The sequence below is a fragment of the Protopterus annectens genome, chromosome 3.part1, assembly GCF_019279795.1.
Source record: "Protopterus annectens isolate FY-2018-M chromosome 3.part1, PAN1.0, whole genome shotgun sequence".
In the NCBI taxonomy this organism is placed as follows: Eukaryota; Metazoa; Chordata; order Ceratodontiformes; family Protopteridae; genus Protopterus; species Protopterus annectens.
The window spans coordinates 1,045,405,722-1,045,430,737 of record NC_056732.1 but is presented as its reverse complement, the minus strand read 5'-3'; the positions used below and the strand labels follow the sequence as shown (position 1 = coordinate 1,045,430,737).

General features: G+C 42.3%; 1 protein-coding gene across 2 annotated transcripts in view; it reads left to right on the top strand.

Moving 5' to 3' along the window:
* RAP1GDS1 (Rap1 GTPase-GDP dissociation stimulator 1) overlaps positions 1 to 25,016 on the top strand; it is a 1,654,780-nt gene that overhangs the window by 1,052,334 nt on the left and 577,430 nt on the right. For both annotated transcript variants that reach the window (XM_044067200.1, XM_044067199.1), the window contains one exon: positions 6,043 to 6,186. In XM_044067200.1, coding sequence (XP_043923135.1) covers positions 6,043 to 6,186 — 144 coding nt within the window. The remainder of the gene's footprint in view (positions 1 to 6,042; positions 6,187 to 25,016) is intronic.

Below are 25,016 nucleotides of genomic sequence, written 5' to 3'. Positions count from 1 at the left end.
TCAGCCTTCTGCTAAGTCTGACAAATCAGAAAAATCTGTAAAAAGACCTTCCACGTCTATTTCTTTGGATCTGTCATACAAAATACCCAGACTGTCCTCCTTAGATCCGAGGGTTACTGGATCAGACAATGCTCCATCAGCTCTGACTCCTCCTTGCTTGGTGCCAGTGGAGTTTGATCTAAGGAGCCGGTCCCCAACCTTAGAGCCAGTCTCTCTTTTTTGAGATCTCCCATTCTTCAAAAGACAATATCTCCCACTCCCTCGACCCAGTCTTGTAGGAGCCTTCCTGATGATGACGTGGATCTGGTAGTACAGAAACTGTTACAGACACTGGCGCTGGCCAAATTACTTGGATCTGACCCCCAGGGCTTCGGATCCTACAACATCCACCTCCTCTGCTCCATGTCCTCCTCCAAACCAACTTCTGGCTTTGGAGTTGGAAGATCCGGATTTGGAATTTGTGGAACTGTCAGATCTGAGACCCACCATGGGTTCCACGGATCCGACCATGACTCCGGATGTCCTCAGCTACATCGGAGCTGGAGAAGTCTAGGAGACGACACTCTCTGGTCGGGTCTGGGGAGGGTGAGTCGGATCGGGCAGCTGTCTGATCCGACTATGCCTCTCGAAGCCTCGGCTCCTATGAGTTCTGCGCCTACCTCGTGCTTGGTTCCATAGTCTTTGGTTCCAGGGGGTAATTTGGCTTCTTTGGATCCAGAGATATCCTTGGGTCAGGGATGGTGGGCTTTTGAGCTTCTGAGGAGGGTGCTGTCTCCACAGACAGGTCCACTGTCTTCTCCAACTATTCCTTCTTCCAGAGCACCGGTGCTTGTCTCTTTAAACCTGCATGGGCACCCCCCCACTCTTCTGAAACCTCCCCAGAGTACCCTTCTGAGGCGGTCCCTAGGAAGAGGCTGTGCAAAAGGAAGATCTTAGACTCCCCAGAGGAGTCCGTCACTTCTGATACGGACCTTGATGATGCAGAAGTATCCCCATGGTCGCCTCCTGATGGTCTCCTTTGGAGACATCCTGGAAATACTTAGAGGTGGCTGGAAGTCCTCTAACAATTCAGAGGTAGAGTCCTTATACCCGAAAGCATTTGGGTGTCTCTGCCTTTCGATGACCTTCTAGGCCTGGTTTCTCAAAAGGTGTGGGAGTTCCCAGATTCCATGAAACCTATTTCTAGGAAGCCAAACAAATTTATCACAGCTCCCTCTGAAAATTTTTTTTTTTTTTAACTAAAGGAGTCCCTGTCAGTGCCATGGTCATGGCAGGGGCCAGAATGAACTTTTGATGACATTTTCTTCTGTCCATCCCCCAAACAAGGAGTCCAGGACTGTGAACAGGTATGGAAAGTCCATCTTTTCCTCGGTGGCTTTTTCTCTTGGATTGCTGAACTATCTTACCCATTTCACGAGACTGTAGGAGGATCTCCTGAAAGAGCTAGGAAATACCCTCCAATGTTCAATAGCTGAAGGGGTTACTGACAAGTATCCTGTCGGCTCACTGCCTTAAATTCAGTGGTTAAAGCATCCATGAGACTCATATCCTGTGCAGCTGATGGAGCGATTAGAGCAGCGGGTTCTGGAATTTCCCTAAGGAGACATTCTTGGATGCATTTATGTGACTTTGTGGAACCCTTTGTCTACCTTTGTAAATGCCCCATTTGACGGCTCATCTTTGTTCTGGCCTAAGGTAAAGGACACACTGACCAGGTGTGGACAGGAAGGAAAGACGGTCTGCCGTAGGAGTGCATTTTTCCATGTCTACAAGACCCTACCCAAAGGTCAGAGATGTAGTGGTAAGATGTTCCGAAAATCACAGAGATCTTTTCAGGACACACATGGTGAAACTTCCCCCAGAGGCAGGGGGAGAAGTAATAATGGAAGACGCTGACCTCAGGGCAGAAGGGGCCCGCAAAGTCAGGGTGACAGAGAATCTTTCTTTGGTAGGCCCTTTCAGCATTCCTGAAAGGCCTGACTGTCCAGCTCTGGTGGTAGTCAGGAGTTTCTTATCCTGGCAACAAATAACAAAAGACAAATGGGTTCAAAGTATCATATCCAGAGGTTACATCATCTGGTTCTCCCTTCTTGCCCCAAAGATGAAAAAGTTCCGGACGTTCCATTCAATCAAAAGGAACAGGCAACTCTAGAAATTCAAAAGTTGCTAGACAAAAGAGTCATCCAAAAAGTCCCCGCAGACCAAGTAGGATTCGGAACTTACTCAAGATTAATTTTTAGTTCCAAAGAAAACAGGGGACTGAAGACCAGTTCTGGATCTCAGCATTCTAAACAAATCAGTAAAGAAGAGCACATTTTAGTTGGTGACACTGCAGTTAGTACTCCCTTTCTTCGGAAAAGATGATTGGATGTGCTCTACAAATCTCCAAGATTTGTAGTACCACATAGAAATGGACAGGCGATCCAGGAGACACTTGCGCTTTCGGCTGGGAGCCAGTCACTACCAGTTTCGAGCTCTGCCCGTTGACTTCACTACAGCCCCCAGAGTGTTCACCAAATGTTTGGCAGTAGTAGCTGCTCACTTGAGACAACTAGGACTCCGGGTGCTTCCATACATAAACCACTGGCTCTTAACTGCCACGACCAGGCATCTGCTAATCAAGGCCAGAAATACACCCTTGCAACTCTGCTTCCGTATAAGATTACCATAAACTGCGAAAAATCTTCCTTAGTGCCTTCTCAGCACATGGTATTCATAGGGGCAGAATTAGAGTCAACATAAATGATGGCGACACTTCCACCAGGAAGGATACAATCTCTAAGGTACCAGGTGAGACATGTTTTAAGAAGGAAGAAGGCCCAAGCATAGGTGGTCCTCAAAGCTCTAGGGTTCATGGCGGCAACAATAGTTTTGGTTCCCCTAGCATGTCTGCAGATGAAGATTCTTCAGTGGTTGCTATAAAATTCTTCAGTGGTTGCTATCCACTCAGTGGTCAGTGCAAGAACTGCCAATGTCTAACAAAATAATCATAACAGAAACTTGCAAGAAGGATCTTGGATAGTGGCTACACTCCTCTCAAGTGACTCTAGGCCAACTGTTTGTTTCCCTCCAACCAGTGGCTACGGTGACCACAGACACTTCTCAAATATGGTGGGGGGCCATTATCTGGGAAAGACGGTCCAAGGCACCTGGCAGGATCACGAGGCCCACTTGCACATCAATGTCGTAGAGATGAGAGCAGTACTTTTAGCATTGCAAGCCCTCCAGGAACAATTGCAATCCAGACAGACAACATGTCAGTTGTATGGTATATAAACAAACATGGGTAACCAGATCTTAACCCCTTTGTCGAGAGGTCCCGAGAATATGGCAATGGGCAACCTCCCCCCAACATTTTCTGATAGCAATGCACATCCCAGAGAATTCCAACATGATAGCGGACAGACTCAGCAGAGTAATTCTGATGGCTCACGAGTGGTATCTGAAACAGGAAGTAGCGGAAAAAAAATTCGGGAAATGGGGCCAGGCTTGCTGTGACCTCTTTGCAACATCTGTGAATGCAAAATGCAGCAGCTACTTTGTCCTCATCCCCCTTCTGGGGGAGTCACCAAGGGATCCACTTGTTCACGATTGGCCCCCGGGCCTCCTCTATTCCTTTCCCCCTTTTCCACTATTTTCCAAAGTCCTTCAGAAAGCCAGTTGTTTGGGAAGAGACTTGAATACTCATCACTCTCTACCAGCCTCGCTAGATCTGGTTCCCCTTCCTGTGGCCTAATTTTTGGGAAGAGCCTTGGATTCTGGACCCAGTTCCAGACCTTCTGGCTCATGCGTCAGTGACTCTCCACCCATCCATTCAGACCCTCAAGCTGGCTTCTCCAATTCCAGCGATAGCCAGGTTTCCAACCCTCTCCTCTCAAGTTAAACAGATCCTTCAACAAGGAAGATTTATAGAAACATATGGAAAAGATTCTGCCTATGGGCTACCAATAGCCATGTCGATCCTTTTTCTAGTCCTGTTAGTTTCATTCTGGACTTCCTAGCAAAACTTTTCAATGACAGTGCACCTGCAGCCACTGTTAGGGTTCAGCTAGCAGCGATCTCGAATTTTCATTTGGGAAACTCTGGCTCCAATATAATGTCTCATAAACTATGCAAAGCCTTTCTCAAGGGTGCTATGTTATTAAGATCACCTACCAGTGACTCTCCAGTGCCATGGAACCTAAATTTCATTCTATCCTGCATAGTTTTTTCTCCCTTCGAACCAGCATCGTCTTGCGAATTAAAATTTTTGACTTGGGAAAACTATTTTCTTGATGGCAATCACCTCTGCTGGAAGGGTGTCAGAGTTGCAAGCATTGTCCATAAAGCCCACATATTTGAATTTCCATAGAGGCAGGGTGTCTTTGCGAATAAACCCCTCCTTTTTACCTAAGGTGGTTTCAGTGACAAATTTAAACCAAAGTATAGAATTACCAGTTTCTTCCCAAATTATGAAACTAAGGCAGAGAACATGTTACATCAGCTGGATGTATATAGACAGTTAAGTTTTTACCGACACAGAGCTGCAGAATTCAGAAAATCTGATCAGTTGTTTCATTTTTAGATTCAAAGAAAGCATCCTCTGTAAAGTTACACTTTCCAAATGGCCATCAGACTGTATAACTTTTATTTACAAGTCCCAAAATAAAGAACTTCCGAAGAAAGTTAAGGCCCATTCTACAAGAGCCATTGCAACTTCTTTAGCCTTTCTGGCTAAACTGGCAATTGACACCATTTGCCTTGCAGCAACATGGACTAAACCTTATACTTTTATCACTCATTACAAAGTTGATATGGCCTCCAGGAATAGAGCCTCTTTTGGATCCATGGTTCTGAGGAATATTCTTCTATGAGCCACCCAAGATTCAGTGTGCTACAGACACTGTCCCAACCTAGTAAGAATGAAGGCGAGATAGGACAACATCACGTAAAGAAGTTATGTACTCGCCATAATGTTCCATGTGTGTCCATCTTCGCCTTCAGTTTTATATTCTCCCCTCCTTCCCTTCTTTTATTTCTAGAAGACCGAGTCTATACAAATTGGATTACCTTGACCCTCTGTCCTTCTTCACCAGCCTCTGAATCCTTCCTTGGAGTACATATAATTTTATAATTAGGGCAGTCAAGATCTGGAGATGGTTCTAGTGCATGCTGGGATAGGGATTTTAGCCACGAGCTGGCAGAGGGCCCCAAGCTTGTACATAAAGGCCGAGACAAATCCGAGGATCGGATCCGAACCCAACCTAGTGAGAATGAAGACGAAGATGGACAACACACACGGAATGTTATAGTAAGTACATAACTTTTTTTTTTGTTTTGGAGTTATTTTCCCCGTGTTTTCTTTTTCTAAAGGTAGTAATTTAACTCCATTTTAAACTGCACTCGCATTTGAGTCAGGGGGCTTTAATTTGCTTAACACACTTTAATTTTTGCCGTTGTCTTTTTATGGCTGTCTGAAGAATAACATGTTAATGAGTGCAGTAACAGTCATTTACCTTCTGATTGAGCTTGAATCTGTAAGCACCAACATAATTGTATTAGACCCATTGGTGACCTGCTGATGTTGATTGTTGCTAGTTGTTTACAGAGCGACACTGGTAAACTGTTTATTTTGTGCCAGTCAGGTATTCAGCAGAGCTCATTTCCATCAGATATTTTAAGATGCAAAACCTCATCTAACAAAAGGTTATAAACCCAAAAATCTTTCAAGAAAATTAAAACTGAATAACATTAAAATAGATTGGTATAAAATTATTCAATTGTTTTTATTTATTTGCAGAAAATTTGTATTTGTAGGGTAATGCTTTAGTACTTTCTAAAGTTAATAATTGAAACTTGTTTAGACATAAACTCCTGTTTCCATCTGACTGCTTGTTTATGCAGCCAGGTCTTTTTCCCCTATGGGTATCTCAAAAGTTAGCCATTAGGTAACCCCTGATACTGATTTTACTGTCTGTGATGTAATAGCTAAAAACATGATATGTGTTGAATTCTTCAACATTAGTTAAATTCTTTGTTACAATCTGCTTTTGTTTCTTGCAGATATTATTAAGATTCAGCTGGTTGAAGCTGGTCTGGTAGAACTTCTGCTTCAGATTGTGGAGGCAACTGAGAACAGTGACAAAGACGAAGATGTAGCCCAACTGAAAACAGCTTCTGATCTCTTGGTTTTACTGCTTCTGGGTGGTGAGCAAATTTATAACTTGCCTAGTACATTAGTTGTCCATTATAAAAAAATATTAAACTGTTTTTACTGCCCAAAAGAAGGATTCTGACCAGTGTTAAAGCTGTGAAGCCAGTCACCCAGCTTGTGTATACATGCATGAATATATTACTGTGGTAGTAAAACTGACTTAAAATGGACACATAAAAATGTAGACTAAAGTAAAAAAATGAATTAAAAAGGTATATGTGTGTACGTAAACTAGTACAGGGGTCTCCACTAAAAAGAGGCCAATGGCATAGTGGGAGTAACCTGCTCAACAAAATGTAAATGAACAAATAAAATATAATGCACATGTGTATCTAAACATGAGAGATTTGTGTGTGTGTGTACTTATGTTTATTTTTATGTATGCATATGTGTTTCTATATATCTATATTGGATGTTCATCGTGTAATACTGCTGCAGTCATCACACTTGGGTTATCCTGCCGTCAGGCGGTCCCGCAGTTGGCCGAATCCCAAAGTCTTGATCCGGCGTCGGTTGTCGTCGCTTCTTCCCTGACGTCAGAGCGACAGGGGGATAAAAGAGGCAGCCGACACCATTTTCTTTAGTCTTTCTTGCTGCGCCGTGCCCGAAGCAGAAGCAGTTCGCAAGTGCCGGTCGGCTAGCTCCTGAGATTTTCAAATCGAATTTCAGCCCGAAGTCTTCTCTAAAGCTAAGTACCCCATTGGGGAAACTTTTCTTGCCTCAGACCGATGTCAGACAAAGTTAATAATTGCATTTCTTGTGGGAAGCAAATACCTCATAAGGATTTTCATTCTTATTGTATTCCTTGCCTAGGCCCAGACCACGACGTCTCCGGTTGTCAGTTTTGTGCTGGGTTCAACAAACGTACAATCAAGCGTCGGGCAGATTTCGTCCGACATTATTTTGGCAGAAAATTTAATTATAGCATGTCGTCGGAGCAACCGACATCAGCAATGATTAAAAAACGCAAGGATAAGGACAGGCAACCAAGGCCAAGACCAGATACTGAGGCCTCAGCAAGGCCTGCCGCCTGTTCTCCGGTTTTCAGCGAGGTGCCTACGCAGCCCCTGACTACCGCAGATTTAGAAATTCTGACGGCCTCCCAGACCGAATCAGCTGGGCCTCAGGAGCCGGTTCCATCTCACCCCTCGGACGCCAACCCTGACGGTGATCCGGAGATTTTGGACAGGCCTTCGGTTTCTGAAGGTGTCTTCAAACCGACTACCATCTCTATTAAGTCTTATGCTAAACTTAAAGCCCCCTTAAAAGTTAGGAAACCGGGTCCACAGTCCCCCCCCACAGGCCCCTATGCCTAAAAAACAGATGCTTAAGATGGCTGAGGATTTAATTACCCTTATCAGGGGTTCACAACCCCCTCCTGACAAAAGGCATAGACTGGAGGAAGATTATCCTTCCTCTGACCAAGCATCCTATTCCTCAGCTAACTCTGAGGACCAGGATTATTCCTTCCCTCCTTATGAAGACTCAGATGCTGAAGAGTCCATTCCCTCTGTCTCCCCCCCTGAAGACTACTCTTTTGGGGAAACTTTACACACCATGAGGGAACACTTCCACTGGGAAGGCCAAGATTACTCTGACTCTAAGAAAAGACTCCGTGAGTTTCTTCTTCTCCCACAGCATAGACTCCTTGCAATTCCTCCAGTTTTAGACATTTTGGATGATGTTTACACTGAATCTAGTCTAAACCCAGATTCCTTACCTCCTGCACCAGCTAAACCAGACAGAAACTACCGAGTTCCTGATTCTACTAAGTTTCTATATAAAAGCCCTGTTGCAGACCTCAAAACCATTTCCCAGGGTCCTAAAGGGGTTAACGCCTCTACTGCTAAGAATCCACTACCTTCTGAAAGAGATTCCAGAGCATTAGAAAAATGGGGGAAGAAAGTGTATACGTCTGCCACTTTCGCCATGAGGGCCTTAAACTGCCAATTCCACATGCTAAAATACCAGCAGTACTTGATTACACAGTTAAAGCAGAAAATGATCCCTCAGACAGATCAACCTGATTTCGAAGAGATGCAGGATTTGCTGCATGCAGCAGAACAGGTGGGAAAGCATACCTTACAGTGTGGTTTTGATTCATTGGAAGACTCATGTAGAGCAGCTGTCACAGGATCTGTAATACATAGACATGCTTGGCTAAAAGAGCAAGCCTTACCAGAACATGTCAAAGCAAAGTTATTGGATGCTCCATTGCAGAAAGATGTGTTATTTGATGTCAAAGCAGAGGAAGTTTTAAAGAAAATGGAAGAAAAGGCAAAATCTATGCAGACAGTTAAAGATTTTTTACAGGTACAACCTCCTCGTTTCAGCAGAAACTGGCCATCAAAAAACTGGTCCTTTCCTGCATCAGACAGACCCCAAAGGGGTAGGTACAGACGCCCAAGGGGCAGAGGCCAGCCACAAGGTTCTTTCAGGCCTAGACAATGGCACACAACAACTCAAAGAGGTGGAGATGAAAGATCTCAACCCTTCAGGAAACAAACACAATGACTTCCCTCTTCACCTGCCAAGCAAAATTGCCCTGGCAGCACCTTTGGGAGGAAAACTGGCTCTATTTCCACAAAATTGGCGCATCATAACAAAGGACAAATGGGTTCTGGATATTATTACCCGAGGCTACAGATTTCATTTTCACACTTTACCACGGATAAGAGGCATGCCAAATCTGCCTCCAAACCATTGGGCAGAGGCACAAACACAAATATCAGCTCTCATGGATATGAAAGCAATTCAAAAGGTACCTACAAAGGAGCAAGGTCAAGGTTTTTACTCAAGACTATTTCTAGTACCAAGAAAGGACAAAGCCTGGAGACCCATTTTAGACCTCTCAATTCTAAACACTTACCTGGAGGTACCCAAATTCAAAATGCTCACACTACAGCAGCTTCTTCCCATGCTGGGCAAGGAGTCTTGGCTGGTAACGTTGGACCTCAAAGAGGCATACCTGCATGTCCCTATCAGACAAGATGGCAGAAGATACCTCAGATTTTTGGCAGGTACAACGCATTATCAATTCTCTGCATTGCCCTTTGGCTTATCTACTGCGCCCAGAATATTTACGAAATGCCTGGCATCAGTAATTGCATACTGCAGACAACGAGGAATACAAATTTATCCATATCTGGACAACTGCCTGATCCAAGCGGACAGCAAGGCCATTCTATTACAGCATGTGGCATTTGTAACAAAGCTGCTAAGTTGCCTAGGGTACACAGTAAACAGAAAGAAGTCAAAGCTAATACCCCCACAAGACATAATATTCCTGGGTGCCAGGTTAAATACAATGGCCCAGATGGCTTATCTCATGCCAGACAAACAAAAACAACTGAATCAGTACTTCAGAAAGATGGCAACTTTTACCCAGCTCACTGCAAGGAAAATCCTGCAGGCATTGGGGTTCATGGCATCCTGCATTCAAGTAATTCCACATGCAAAGCTGCATATGAAGAAATTACAATGGTACCTGAAAGGTCTATGGACTCAACAAAGGTACAGCCTCGAAACAAGTATACCTCTCATTCCCTGCCTTCAAAAAGAGTTCCTATGGTGGGCTCAAGCATGTCAAATAAACAAGGGTCTTCCTTTTGTCTTACCTCCAGCAAACCAAACTATGACAACAGATTCTTCAGACTACGCCTGGGGAGCACACATGGCAGGACAGTGCATACAGGGCAAATGGTCCGCAAAACAAATGCATTTACACATCAACCAAAAGGAGATGCTAGCTGTGCAAAATGCACTGACAGCCTTCAAGGACCTCTTGCATCCAGGACAACTACTAATAAGAACAGACAACACCACAGTTATCTGGTACATAAACAAACCGGGAGGAACACACTCCTACCTTTTATGCAGACAGGCAATGACCTTGTGGTACACAGCATTGACTTTCAAAATACAACTGCAAGCACAATTCCTGCCAGTAAAGGAAAACATATTGGCAGACGAATTAAGCAGAAATCTGGCAGATCCTTACGAGTGGAGACTACACCCACAAGTATTTTCAATGATAACTCAAAGGTGGGGACGCCCAGACATAGCTCTATTTTCCTCCCCCAACAATTGCCAACTACAGAAATTTTGCACAAGGACTTATCATTCCCTAGCCTGGAAAGTGGACGCCCTATCATTCAGTTGGACAGCATTGACAGTCTATGCCTTCCCACCACTAACTCTCTTGACCAAGGTATTACTGAAAGTCATTTCAGAGACCTCAAATGATCCTCATTGCTCCGGACTGGCCACGTCAACACTGGTACCCATTACTAAGGACCTTGACTCACAGCCCTCTATGGATCTTATCTCAATTCCCACTTCTGTTGATTCAGCAAAACTCTCAGATCCTTCACAGTCAGCTCAGGGCTTTAAATTTAGCTGCATGGAGAATACCTTGAATTATCAATTAACACTTCTCTCAAAGGATGTCCTGAATGTCATTTTGGAGGCCAGGAGGCCCAGCACCAGAAAAACTTACTCAAACAAATGGAAAAGATTTTGTGCATGGAACCAGGCTAAAGGCCAAAATCCTTAGATACCAAACATTCCTCAAATACTGCAATACTTAACTGAGATGCTACACAAAGGCCTTTCTCATCCATTAAGATCCATGCTTCAGCCATTTCAGCTCAATATAATATGGATCCTCCCATATTCTCACACCCTTTACTAAGGCAGTTTCTCAGAGGGGCTAAGAATATAAGAGCCCCCTGAAAACCCCCAACGCCAGCTTGGGACCTCCACTTCGTTTTAGAAAAATTAACACTGCGTCCTTTCGAACCAGCCTTCTCAGCAGAACTACAATACTTGTCATGGAAAACAGCTCTGTTACTGGCTATCACCTCAGCACGCAGGGTCTCAGAACTACCGGCACTTATGGCAGTGGAACCTTTCATCATTTTCCATCAGGACAGAGTCTCTTTACGAACTAACCCTACCTTTATGCCAAAGGTAGTATCCAGTGTGGCTTTGAATCAGACCATTCATTTACCCACCTTTTATCCAAACCCCCAGAATAAAGGAGAGAGACTCCTTCACTCTTTGGACATTCACAGGCAGCTACGTTACTATTTGGATAATACAAAGACCTTCAGAAAAACTGACCAGCTCTTTGTATCCTATGCTGCAGGTTCACAAGGAAAGGCTATTTCAAAACAGACCATCTCCAAATGGATAGCACATTGTATCCGTTTTTGCTACTCGCACCATGGGAAAGCAGTGCCTGTTAATATTGGGTCCCATTCTACCAGGGCTACAGCAACCTCAGCAGCCTTTCTCAGGGGGGTTCCAACCAAGAACATTCTGGAGGCAGCTACTTGGAGTTCAGTGCACACCTTTACCAAGCACTACCACCTTCCATTATACTCAAAAACCAGAGCTGGTTTTGCCACAGCAGTTCTGCAGGGCATCCTAGCTTCACCTAACCCAGTTTAGTACCAGCCATCCATCCATAGCTTTGGGACTCAACCCAAGTGTGATGACTGCAGCAGTATTACACGATGAACATAGTACAGTTTTGTACCTACCATAAATGTAGATGTTCGAGTGTATATACTGCTGCAGTCCAGGTTACCCTCCCACCATCCCCCTCTACATACCAGGGTGTTAGTTATAACTCCATGTACATCAATCTAATGGATGCATGCCTATATGGTGTATTTGCTAACAGCTAGTACTATTGTTTATCTACTAAGGTATTTTGCATAGTTATTTGTATTGCCTTCCTAGTTGGGGGCACCTGACATCTGGGGCAAGATAAACTGAAGAAAATGGCGTCGGCTGCCTCTTTTATCCCCCTGTCACACTGATGTCAGGGAAGAAGTGACGGCAACCGACGCCGGACCAAGACTTTGGGATTCGGCCGACTGCGGGACCTCCTGACGGCAGGATAACCCAAGTGTGATGACTGCAGCAGTATATACACTCGAACATCTACATTTATGGTAGGTACAAAACTGTACTATATTTGTTTTACATATAGTACTTATATATATATATATATATATATATAATGTGTGTGTGTGTGTTTGTGTATATATATATATATATATATATATATATATATGTAGGTATGTATGTATATAGATGCTTGTGCGTGCGTATGTATTAATACACATCATTATGTAAGCAGTAATTTTTGACAGAGTAGTTATTGCAGGGAAATAACAGACCATCTGCCGGAGTTTTGAGTCTCACCATTTCCCTGTAAGACTCACCTGGATGGCTTCATTTCACTTAAAACATGGCAGCAGGGCAATGACTGCATGGATTACCTGGATGTAGCCCTGACTGTGACCAAGCCAATTTGAGTTTGATTAGCTGCTTGGGTACTGGAGGAACCATTTGGGGTGAGCTGGAAATCTTTGTAGGTTCATAGATAAGTACTAGGTTAGCTGCCCTTACAGGCAATTTTAAGCCTACCCAGCTTCCGTTTTGATGCTTGAATGAACCTTTTCCATTTAGTATTAGATTGGCTTTACCCATCTCATGGTCGATAATTATATATTAATAACTGGGATCATACCGTAGATAATTTGAGGTGACCCATGCATGGAATAAAGCATTTAGGAGCTGCCTTTGTCCATTAGTAGTATGGGGGGGGGGCAGTCCTCAGGTGAATTTCAGCTTCCCATCTGTAGATCCAAGCTGCCCTTGAATATGGACAGGAATGAGTTTTGTTTTATGTGGATGGGGCATCTATTCAAGAGATATCCTGTGCGTGATATATTTGTCTCTCCAAACCAGTCTCTTCATGCTGCAGAAAAAGCTTTAGATCCCTAGTCTGATTATTTCTGATGTCTTTAGACATGCTGATGTGCAGTAAATCCATCAGTATTGAGTTGGAGGATGCCTTATATTCCAGACACAGAGATCACCTCTTAGCTGATTGGCTAATGTTGGCCCTCCAGAAGGGAGGAGAGGGGCATGGGGTTCTGCTTGTGGACAGTTTCCTGCCAGTGTCACCCAGAAGGTGAAATGTGAGCACAAAGCCTGCTGCCCACAGGAGGTGGGATCATATGGGTTCATGGGTGGAAAGGTGCAGTTAAGACTGGGAGGGCCAAAAAAGTGCCAAAAGATAGTGCTCTTTAGTTTTTGTAAATCAGTTTTTGCATTGCTCAGGCGTATTTGTTTTTTACTGGCATTTTTTATAAGTTTTAGAGAAAAAGTAGCAGTCTATAATAGATAATTGATTTTATGGCAAATATGAATGTCTGCTAACCAGTATGGATGATACATAGCAAGTCTGGTAGTTATTTTCATTTACTTTTTAGTTTACTGCTGGAAAGCATTTCAGACTGTTGTCCATTTGTGGAAAACAAAATCCAGAATAAATTCATAAAAACAGATGGAGAAAGCTATTATCAACTGTTTACATTTGAGATCTGTATCACATTTCATAAACAGAGTTTTGACCTCTTTGATTAGTAGAAAGATGTATGTAACATATGGATATTATATATATATATATATATATATATATATATATATATATCTATATCTATATATATATATCTATATCTATATATATATATATATATATATATATATTTGTGTGTGTGTGTGTGTGTGTGTGTGTGTATGGGTCTACCTCTTTTGACCTAACTTTCATTTGCCTGACGCTCATTTGCCTGAGACCAAATGACTGAAATTTCATTTGCCTGACACTTCATTTGCCTGACGAGTATTATTAGCAAGAAAATGGAATATGCCCCCTTCCCCACTGCACTGCGACCCTGGAGTTAGAATATATAGTTAGGGGGTGTGTGGGGGGCACAGCCCCCCACAACAGGGGGTGTAGGGGGCGAAGCCCCCCACTTACTTTTTTGTTACTAAGCAATATTACATCAAAAGTTAACAATATTATATGAAATGAAGTGGGGGGCTTCACCCCCTCACACCCCCCCTAACCATATATTCTAACTCCAGTGTCGCACTGCAGTGGGGAAGGGGGCATATTCCATCAGTCAAATGAAGTGTCGGGCAAATGAAGTGTCAGGCAAATGAAATTTCAGTCAAATGGGGTCAGGAAAATGAGCGTCAGGCAAATGAAAGTTAGGTCAAAAGAAGTAGACCCGTGTGTGTATATATATATATATATATATATATATATATATATATAAGATACCGATTATGATGATGGGGAAGTGTCCTCACGGTCGCCCCCTGAAGATGTTTCCTTTGGATACATACTGGAGATTCTGAAACAGAGCGGTGTCTGGAAGCTTATTAACCTTCCTCGGAGGAATCTGTATTCTTGCAGGCTTTCTGTGCTCGACCCTCTGCTTCCTGGGTGCCCCTGCCAGTGGATGAGTTGGTCAAGCTCATCGTGCAGTGCACCCAGAGACTGGACATAATCCTGTCACCTCCAAAGGATCAGTCCCATTGGTCCAAAGGATTGGCAGTAGATTCTATGGTGGTAGCAGTGGCCACAAGAAAAGAACTCACAGAAGATAGTCCAGCTGTCCATACTCCAAACAGTGAGTCCTGGATGATAGACTAGGGAAGCGGGTTAATTCTTCAGCAGTCTTCGCCATATGGTGTTTAACTATTTGGCATATTTCACACATCTTCAGAGGGATCTGATTACAGAACTTTCAGGAACCTTACCAGGAGCACTGTCTGATGGGTACATGACAAAATTGCCTCCCAGCTTGCCACCCTAGAATCCATTTATAATTTGTCCATGCGGTTAATTACCCATACAACCGAAGGGGTGGCCAGAGCAGTAGGTACAGGCGTTGTCATGAGATGTCACGCCTGGATGCACTTGTGCGACTTTGCGGACCTCTTCAAGTCTTTCTTCATCAACACTCCCATTGATGAGTCTTCCTTGTTTGGCCCAAAAGTTGCCAGGTGTGAGAAAAATGGCAAGACCCTGTCTGCTGTTGGCGTACATTTTTCCGCTCCTCAGCGATCCTATACCAGGAATCAGAGAGGTGGGAAGATGTGGTTCAGGAAATCCCAAGGGCCTTTTCATGACACACGTGGCGAGTTTTCTGCACGGGGCAGAGGGAGGATCTCTTCAGGAAGATGCCCTCCTGTGGCAGAGGGGGCCCATAAAAATCAAGGGTCCAGGGACTCCTTCTCTAGGCACACCTATCAGCGATCCTGAAGAGTTACCCGATTGCTTACCTCTGAAGGCAGTCACTGGACAATTCTCTTTGCACCACTTGGCCTGGCATTCAGTAACATCACACTCCTGGGTGCAGATGATAATGATGACCAAGGGTTACCATATTCCATTCAACGTTTACCCAAGGCCACTAAGGTGAATCCCCAATGTTCCACCCAGTCAGAGGGATGCAGCAGCACAAGAAGTTTTAAAGCTGCTAGGAAAAAAGAGTCTTCCAAACAGTCCCACCAGACCAAATAGGATCCAGTTTTTACTCAAGATTCTTTTTAGTGCCAAAAAAGACAGGGGACTGGAGGCCAGTTTTGGACCTCAGCATCTTGAACAACTTCATCAGACAGACAAAATTCCGTATGGTCTTGGTTCAGTCTATCCTTCCATTTCTGGAAAAAGATGGTTGGATGTGCTCGATAGATATTCAGGATGCGTATTACCACATAAAAATGGAGAAAAGATCCAGAAGATATCTCCTGTTCTGGCTATGAGTCAATCACTGTCAGTTTCGGGCACTGCCTTTGGTCTCACTACAGCCCCCAGGGTGTTCACCAAATGCATGGCAGTAGTAACAGCTCACTTGAGACTACAGGGATTGTGGGTGTTTCTGTATTTAGACAATTGACTCCTTACCGCCCCCTCCAAGCATCTACTACTTCAAGCCATATACTACACTTAAAAACTGGCAGACATGCTAGGTGTCTTAATAAAGAAGGAAGAGTCAAAACTGGTACCAGCTCAAACATTAGAATTCATTGGAGCGAATGTCAACACAAGATCCTGCCTAGTTGCTTTACCTCATCACAGGTTACAAAAGTTAAGATCCCATTTCAAGCGATACTCTCTCAAAACCTAGTTCCAACTCGCTTAGTCTTACAACTACTGGGTTCATTGGCAGCGACAATCACTCTGGTTCCACTGGCGCAATTCCATATGAGGCTGCTTCAATGGCTCCTCAGTGTCTCAGTGGTTTGTACTGACACATTGAATGTCTTAGGCGATTCATATAACAAACTTTGCAAACAAGATCTGAATTAGTGAATAAAGCCAGAACATGAGTTATGGCGTCACCCCTTTTCACCCCCTCAACCCAAAGCTATTGGGACCATGGACGCTTCCCTGATGGGAAGGGTAGGGGCATTTTCAGGGAAGAACCATCCAAGGCACTTGGTCCCCCTTAGAGGCCAATCTGCACATCAGTGTCCTAGAACTGAGGGCAGTGCCTCTAGCGTTGCAAGCATTCCAATCTGCCCTTCCGTTGGGGACAATTGCTATCCAATCAGACAACATGTCAGTGGTCTGGTACATCAACAAGCAAGGAGGAACCAGAGCTTACCCGTTATGTCGGAAAGCCCTGAGAGTGTGACAATGGGTGATAAATTCCAACTGCTTTCTGATAGCAACGCACATTCACAGGAATTCCAATGTGATTGTGGTAAAATTGAGCAGGAACATCCTTATGCCTCATGAGTGGTCTCTCAATCCCATAATAGCAACCAAAATTTATCATCGCTGGGGCCAGCTTTGCTGTGATCTTTTTGCCTGTCCCTTGAACCACAAATGCAGCAGCTACTTTGCCCTGATTCCCCCCAGGGGGCGACACCGAGAGATGCTCTGATACACGATTGGCCTCTGGGTCTACTTTATGCCTTCCCTCCCTTTCCCTTCATACCACAGTTTTTAAAGAAAACACAACAGATGAGAAGCAATGTGATCCTCATTGCACCCTGTTCACCCCGTCAAGTTGGGTTTCCCTTTTGGTGGCCTCACCTAGTTCACCATCCATGGACTCTGGATCCAACCCAGGACTGTTGTCTCATCCACAGGGGCTGGTCCATCCCTACCTACTGAGTCTCAAGCTGACCATTTGGTTTCTACACTTCCAGTAATTGCTAGGCAGAGTAATCTATCTTCCCCAATGCAAAAGATACTTCTGGCTTCTCGTAAGCCATCCACCAGGAAACTTTATCATGGTAAATGGGTTAGATTTGTGATCTGGGCTCAAGAACAGACTAGATTCCTTCTCAACCCCAGTTCATAAGGTCTTAGAATACTTGTCAACTTTACTCCAATCAGGAGCCTAAGCCTCTACTGTCAAAGGCCATTTGGCAGCTCTCGCCAATTTTCATAATGGCTTTAATGATTCGTCCTTGATTTCCCACCATCTCTGCAAAACCTTCTTAAAGGGAGTCATGCATTTGAAACCACCTCTTAAGGATCCTATTGAACCTTGGAATTTGTTAGTGTTACAAACTTTAATTCATCATCCCTTTGAGCCATCAGACACCTGTGATATAAAGTTTTTATCTTGGAAAACCTTATTCCTGGTAACCATCACATCAACCAGGAGGATATCAGAGTTACAAGCTTTATGTGCAAAACGACCATACATCATTTTACACAAGGAGAGAGTATCACTATGGACTAACCCCTCCTTTCTACCAAAAGTTGTTTGAGATTCAAATCTTAACCAGTCCATTGATCTGCCAGTTTTCTTTACAAATTTTTCTAACAAAGGGAACACTGCTTGCACTTGCTTAGATGTGCATAAAGAATTGCATTTTTATTTAGACAGGACTAAATCATTCAGAAAATCGGACCAACTGTTCCTGTCTTTTTCAGGTCCAAGATTAGGCAAACCAGTTTCCAAAGTCACTTTATCAAAATGGTTGAGAGATTGCATTACCTTTGTTTATCAAAAGAATAAAATGATTCTACCAGCTAAAGTTAAGGCTCACTCCACCAGATCAGTGGCCTTTCACTCTAGAGCCTCTATGGATGACATTTACGCAGCAGTTACTTGGGCTACCTTTCATACCTTTGCTACTCATTACAAACTGGATATGGTCTCCAAGGAAATCTTTTGGCTCAGTGGTGCTCAGGAATATCCATCCATAGGGCCTCTCAAGACATAAAGTAGCTAGAGACTCTGTCCCATCAATCATGATTAAATGAAGATTATCAACATCAGATAAAGAAGTTTTTTTCTTACCATAACATTCCATCTGTGTTGTTGATCTTCATTTATTCATGACATCCCACCCTCCTACCCCTTCCAAAAGGCTCCTGGAGGTTCAGATGTGGTCCTGGTTATCTGATAGGGCAGTAAGTTGCTCAGACAAAGCCTCTGCTTTTCTATCCTAATGGGCAAACTCCATCTGAGGAGAGGGGCATTATGGATAAACTTAGCTTGAGAGTTTTTGGCTGGCGCGAGCTTCCTGTATCAGTAGAGTCGGTTCCGAGGACAGAACTGAGACCCATCAGTCATAAATGAATGAAGAACAACAACACAGATGGAAAGTTATGGTAAGAATATAACTTATTTTCCTTTCATTTAAACCCAGCTGCAGTTTTGGGATTAGTATAGGTATGTCGATTCGGTGCATTCGGTATTTATATGACTTTGTGTCAGCTCAACAACCAGTCAATGCTATTGTTAAGAACAAAAGTCCAATCAGAAAACACTCTTTGCACACTTTTACTTGTTTGTAAGATACAACTCTGTATCCTAAAACTTGCTATGTCTCTGTAATTTATATCAGTGATAAACACAAAAAAATATCAATTGCTTCACTTTACAATGAACTAAGGCTATTTCAGCCATCTGGCTTTAAAGGAATATTTATAGGTTCATAGGTTGATACTGGGCTATCTGCCTGAAGGCATATATTAGCCAAGCCACGTTGTGCGGTATTCACCGCCCCTTTAGTAGTTCCCTAGACCCTTGTACTAGCAGCTAGTACCCTTGGCCCCTATCTAGTAGTGCTGTTGGTGTGATCCCTGGTGTGAACTTTCTGTTACCCATCCACTCATCAAGGTTCCTGTTGAAGAGTGATAGTGAGGGGCTCTGTCTTATGTAGATCAGGACCCTGTTCCATAGTAAGGGAAGTCTCTGCGAAGGGAATCTATCCCTCCAGCATGTTCTATTCATTGTTGTGTTGAGGTTTATATCCCTCAAGCGTGTAGCTCGAGTAGATTTGGTTTTGCTAAGATGGAGCATGTTCAACAATTCTGGGTTGGACATGGCTCTGTACATTAGACAGAGATCGCCTCTGAGAAAGCGGTATGCAACAGAGAACAGTCTTAGTTTTTTCAATTGTGTTGCATAGGGCAACTGTTTGAGGCCAGTAATCCTCTTGGTTAGGTACCTCTGTGGTCTCTCCAGCTGCTGGAGATGTCTAGCCAGGTACATTCCAATTGGTGCATTGTACTCAATAATGGGTCTGATGAGGGAAGAGTAGAGGGGCACCATTACATCCTTAGATCTTGATCCGAACCCTTTTGTGATCAGATGGGTCACATAGAAGGATTTTCTAGCCACTTTGGCAAAATGGTTATCAAAGGAAAGCTGACTATCTACTTGGGTCCCTAGATCCCTTATTTCTTCTTCAGATTTCAGGGGATTACCTCCTATGTTGTAGTTTGCAGGTACTCTGATTTTTCCAAAGGGGATTACTACGCATTTTTTTGCATTTAGCTTGAGACCATGGCTTTGACACCATGCATCAGTCTCATTTAGGCCCTTCTGGAGGATCTCCATGTCAGCCGGAGACTCCATAATAGCACCCAGTTTGCAGTCGTCTGCAAATTTAGTCAGCCACAGCCCTTCCGTGCTTGCCTGTACTCTGAGAAGTATATGCCAAACAGGAGGGGCCCCAGGACAGGGCCCTGAGGCACACCACTTGTTACTGGTCTGGATTCGGACTTAAATCCCGCTACTCTTACTTTATGGGATCTGTCTGAGAGCCAGTTTGACGATCTATCTTGTGACGTAAGAGTTTATGCCCAGGCTGGTGAGCTTATCAATAATACCTGAATGGGGAATGGTGTCAAATGCTTTAGCAAGGTCAAGGTAAGCCGTGTGTACCTCCTTTCCCTTATCTATAACCTGAGTAACTGTCTCAAAGAAATCCACCAGGTTCAGGAGGCATGATCTGCCCTTGACGAAGCCGAACTGTGTGGGGTCCAGCTACTGGAAGTTCCCAATCTCTCCATTTATGAATTCCATAATGATTCGCTCCATAGCCTTACAGATCAGACTGGTCAGGCTTATTGGTCGGTAGTTCCCAGGGTCAGTTGTGGCCCCACCCTTGTGTAGCGGGACCACTGTTGCCATGCACCATTCTGTGTACACATATCCTGTGGAGAGGCTGAGACTGAACAGGGTATTAAGATGCGGGGTTAATTCCTTTTGGAGCTTGCGTATGACATAGCCAGGGACACCATCTGCTCATTTGTGTTCAGGCCAGGTGGTTTGTCCACTTGTGTATCATCAATCCTTCACATCTCTGCATATTCAGTTATTGTAGTCAAGTCACCACCTCTTACATTGTCACGTTTGATTTGTAACACAATAAAATGAAAACTGTGATCCATATTTTCACTAATATGCCTTGTTAAAGGATTCTTCATATTCATTAATCTGATGTCACTGCTGTAAAAGCCATATTTCTTGTTCTGCAATCTGCATATTCTTTTAGAGTACACCTTCTCCCACTTACGAGATGGACAAAAATTTGTTCCTTGTTTATTTATTTGCATGATGTATGCATTCTACTTGGAAAGGTGCCCATTTTTGTGAACTTGATATCTTTGTAGTTATTCTGTTTGACGTAATAGTTAAATTTTTACTGTTTCTGTAGGTAAATGTTGGTCTGTCACCTACTATTTTCTTAACTGACTCATCAGAATCTTCCAGTTCTTCCTTATTATGTCAGTAACACAGTAAACATCACTGGAGTAAGTTAGAACCACTCTGTTGACATTTGTCAGATCTTTGGTATCATTATGATCATCACCTTCTGTAGCTCTGTTCAAATAATTAGGTTGTCCTTGTGTGTCTCTTAACTGTTTCACCTCATGCAATTGCTTGTTTATGTCTTTTGTATTATAATCTCTTTGCATAAATTGTCATTTCAAATTCATATTAGCTTGGAGGTAATCCTTTTCTCTGGCATGCATTCTTGAATTGCGTAGTCGTTTTTCTTTCAATATGTTGTTATACACATGCTGAGGATGCATATTGTTTTGATGCAAGATATTTTTTTTACATGCCTTGTGATGTGTAGTCATGTTAATTATGCCATCTTAATTCATCTCTTCCATGACATCCAAAAAGGCAGTTCTAGTATTAGAATATTGCACTGTAAATTTTAAGAAATCAGTTGTACTTTCAAGATAACTGACAAAGTCAAAAAGCAGTTCACTTGTACCTTCCCACAAAAAATATAAATCATCCATACTACTCTTGTAATAGTGTATATAAGGGGTAAAAGGGTTATTCATAAGGGCGGTATGGGCTTCCCAGTTCGCCAGTACTATATTGTCATAAGTATTTGCACAGGGATTGCCCATTGCCACCCACCATTTCTGCCAGTATATCTCCTGTGCATAAATGGACATTATTTTCTAGTACTATATTTAACAGAGCACGTATTAAACCTATCTTGTCTGTAGTAAAGTCACTGTGATTCTGTAAAAAAAGTTCTAATGACTTGCATCCCATAATCATTAGGGATAACTGTAAACAGACTTTGTACATCCATCGTCACCATTAGTTGTTTTCTATTCTCTGTAGAACTCGTATACTCATACAAAGTATCAAGGAATTGCCTGGTGTCCTTCAGCACCATTTTAGTTCTCATCACTACTGTTCTCAGTTGCTCTTCAATAAAAATTGAAAGGGGTTCAGTTAACTAGCCCTCACCTGCCACTGTAGGGAGTAATGGTGTAAAATTAAAATCCTTGTGTAGTTTAGGTAGTCCCTTTATGATGGTTCTATTGGGAGTCTGTACATCCAAGAACTCCTAGAGGTGCTGATCAAGCTTGTGACATCCCAGAAATTCAAATAAAGTTTTATGTACATCTTAAATCATATGATTGACCTGTTTATAAGTAATCAAGTTGCATGTGGTTTCATCAGAAAGCATAGATGTCATCTTTCTATCATAGTATACCTATACCTTCTCCAAAACCACAATAGTGCCTCCTTCGTCCGCAGGTCTAATTATGCCATCATTATTCTGAAGTTCTTTCAGTGCTTCTTGCTCTTCAAAAGTTAATTATGGAAATAGTGATGAGGTTTAAATTGGTAAACTGAATATGTATGTATGTGTATATATGTATATCTATATCTATATATATATATATATATATATATATATATATATATATGTACACACACACGTGTGTGTGTGTGTGTGTGTGTGTGTGTATATATATATATATATATATATATATATATATATATATATGTGTGTGTGTGTGTGTGTGTGTGTGTGTGTGTGTGTGTGTGTGTGTGTGTGTGTGTATATATGGATTCATTTCATAACACAAACTTCAAAATCTTGAAAACTCAAAACACTGAAACTCAAAACACTGAAAACACATATCATACATATACTGAGTTTAAACAACATAAATCATAGCACTTTCCACCAAGTGTAAGCAGGGGGGCAAGCCCCCCTGCTACTTATATATATCAACTCCAAGATTGCACTTCACTACACTAAGTGCACTCTTGGAGTTGATGTATTTAAGTAGACGGGGTGTGGGGGCGCAGCACCCCACATGGGGGCTGCAGGGGGCCTTGCTCCCCTACTTACACTTGGTGGAAAGTGCTATGATTTATGTTGTTTAAACTCAGTATATGTATGATATGTGTTTTCAGTGTTTTGAGTTTTCAGTGTTTTGAAGTTTCAGTGTTTTGGTCTTCTTTATTATGAAGGTTTCTCATTTTCAGTGTTTTGAGTTTTCAGTGTTATGAAGTGAATCCATATATGTAGATGTGCACACATACACGTACACATATCCATACACACAAGTATGCATGCTCATCTGTGTGAGACAGAGTAAGGCCATCTGCATGCTGTAAATGAAAAGCCAGTAAACACGTAGTGACAGGTGTTGCTTTACATCCCCTGCTGCCCTCTTTAATACTAAAAGCTTATGTATATATTAACTTTGTGGATGTGTAAACACGTTAATAAGCCTCTAAGTATCTTCAATAAATATAAAGAAGGATGTAACATTATCCTTAGTGTTCCCAGTTCGAAACCCACTTTACACTGTAAAAATCTTTATTAAAAGTTGCATTTCACAAGCATACCTATGAACTTAAGGGGAGAGGATTCATAAAGGTTACCTTAAGGTAACCTTTCTGAATTCATAGGTAACATTACCTGTGGTTTTGCTGTTTATTCATTTTGAAAGGTTACTTGAGGTGCACAAATGTATACATCATGGTAAGCTTTATGAATCCCCCCAGGTTTTTAAACATGTCATTGCAGAAATATATAATTGTGTCAGACAAAAGGGTTGCATTTGTATTAGTAGGGGGATATGGATATGAGAGGCACAGACTTTACACAAGTACAAACACTCCTGTACTATTCTTATCTCCTTGTAATCAGGTATAAGGACATGGGAAGTATAAAATGATCTGCCAGGCATAGACTCCACATAGCATTTCTTACTTAAACCATCACACCAGCATTTTACAACCTTAAACATGGAATTTGGTAGTTACAGTTTTAAGATGGTACCATGATGATTTGTGAGAATTGAACATTAACATCATTTTTCTTGATTGCCCATCTCTGTATTTTCATTTTTTTTCATTAAATTTAATACACAATATCAGACTGATGATTTGGTGACTTTAAGTCAGACTGGAGGATTTATGCCATTTTCAAAAATCTGTATAATGTGAGTGTGTCTGTGTGTGTGTCTCTCTCTCTTTATATACATTGATCTATCTATCTAAATATATATATATATATATATATATATATATATATATAACTTCACTGCAAAATATTGAAAACTCAAAATCCTGAATCTCAAACTACTGAACTCAAAATTCTAAAAACTCATAATACTTAGTCACCAAATCGTCAGTCTGATATGGTGATCTGGTCGTATAACCAGCACAATGCCCTTAGCAGACACAGCACACACTGCAACCATTTCTCCCACATCAAGTTTCTAGTGCTCGAACAAATCCACCCCTTTTCGGGGATACCAACACACTCCTGGAATTAAAAGAGCTCAGATGGCAGGTGCTGCTCCAGGCAGACGGAAATCCAGGACTGAACAAACACCTCAATGTGAAGCATTCATTAAAATCGTATGATTAACTCATGCACACATTTACTGTCACAACCGTACCATCCCCTAAGAATCCCATTGGCCACCTCATTCCAGCCCTGCTACTCCAGCATTAGCTCACCACTCCACTCCTATCAACCAATGAGACCATAGCTGTAGAGAATCTACCCATTAGCCCGTCGCTTTAGCACACTGAACCAATGAAAACCTAGTATTGTCTACCTTTTTAGCATTCCTGTTTAATATTCAGTAGCCTGCTTTTTGAAACAATGAAAACCGAGTGTTATTCACCTTTTTAGCATTCCTGTATAACATTTAGGAGTCTGCTTTTGCCAGTAATGCACACGGTTACTCTGATAAAGATCGTATATATCAAATAAATTGAACGAAAACGGTCAGGATCAGTTTGAGCTTGGTGTCAGACTCCTTCATTTTTTATTATTATTTTTTATTTTTGGTCTTTAGTCCTCACAGTTAGGAAGTTTTCTATGTGTGTGTGTTTGTATGTATGTATACATATATATATATATATATATATATATATATATATAATATATATTATATATTTTA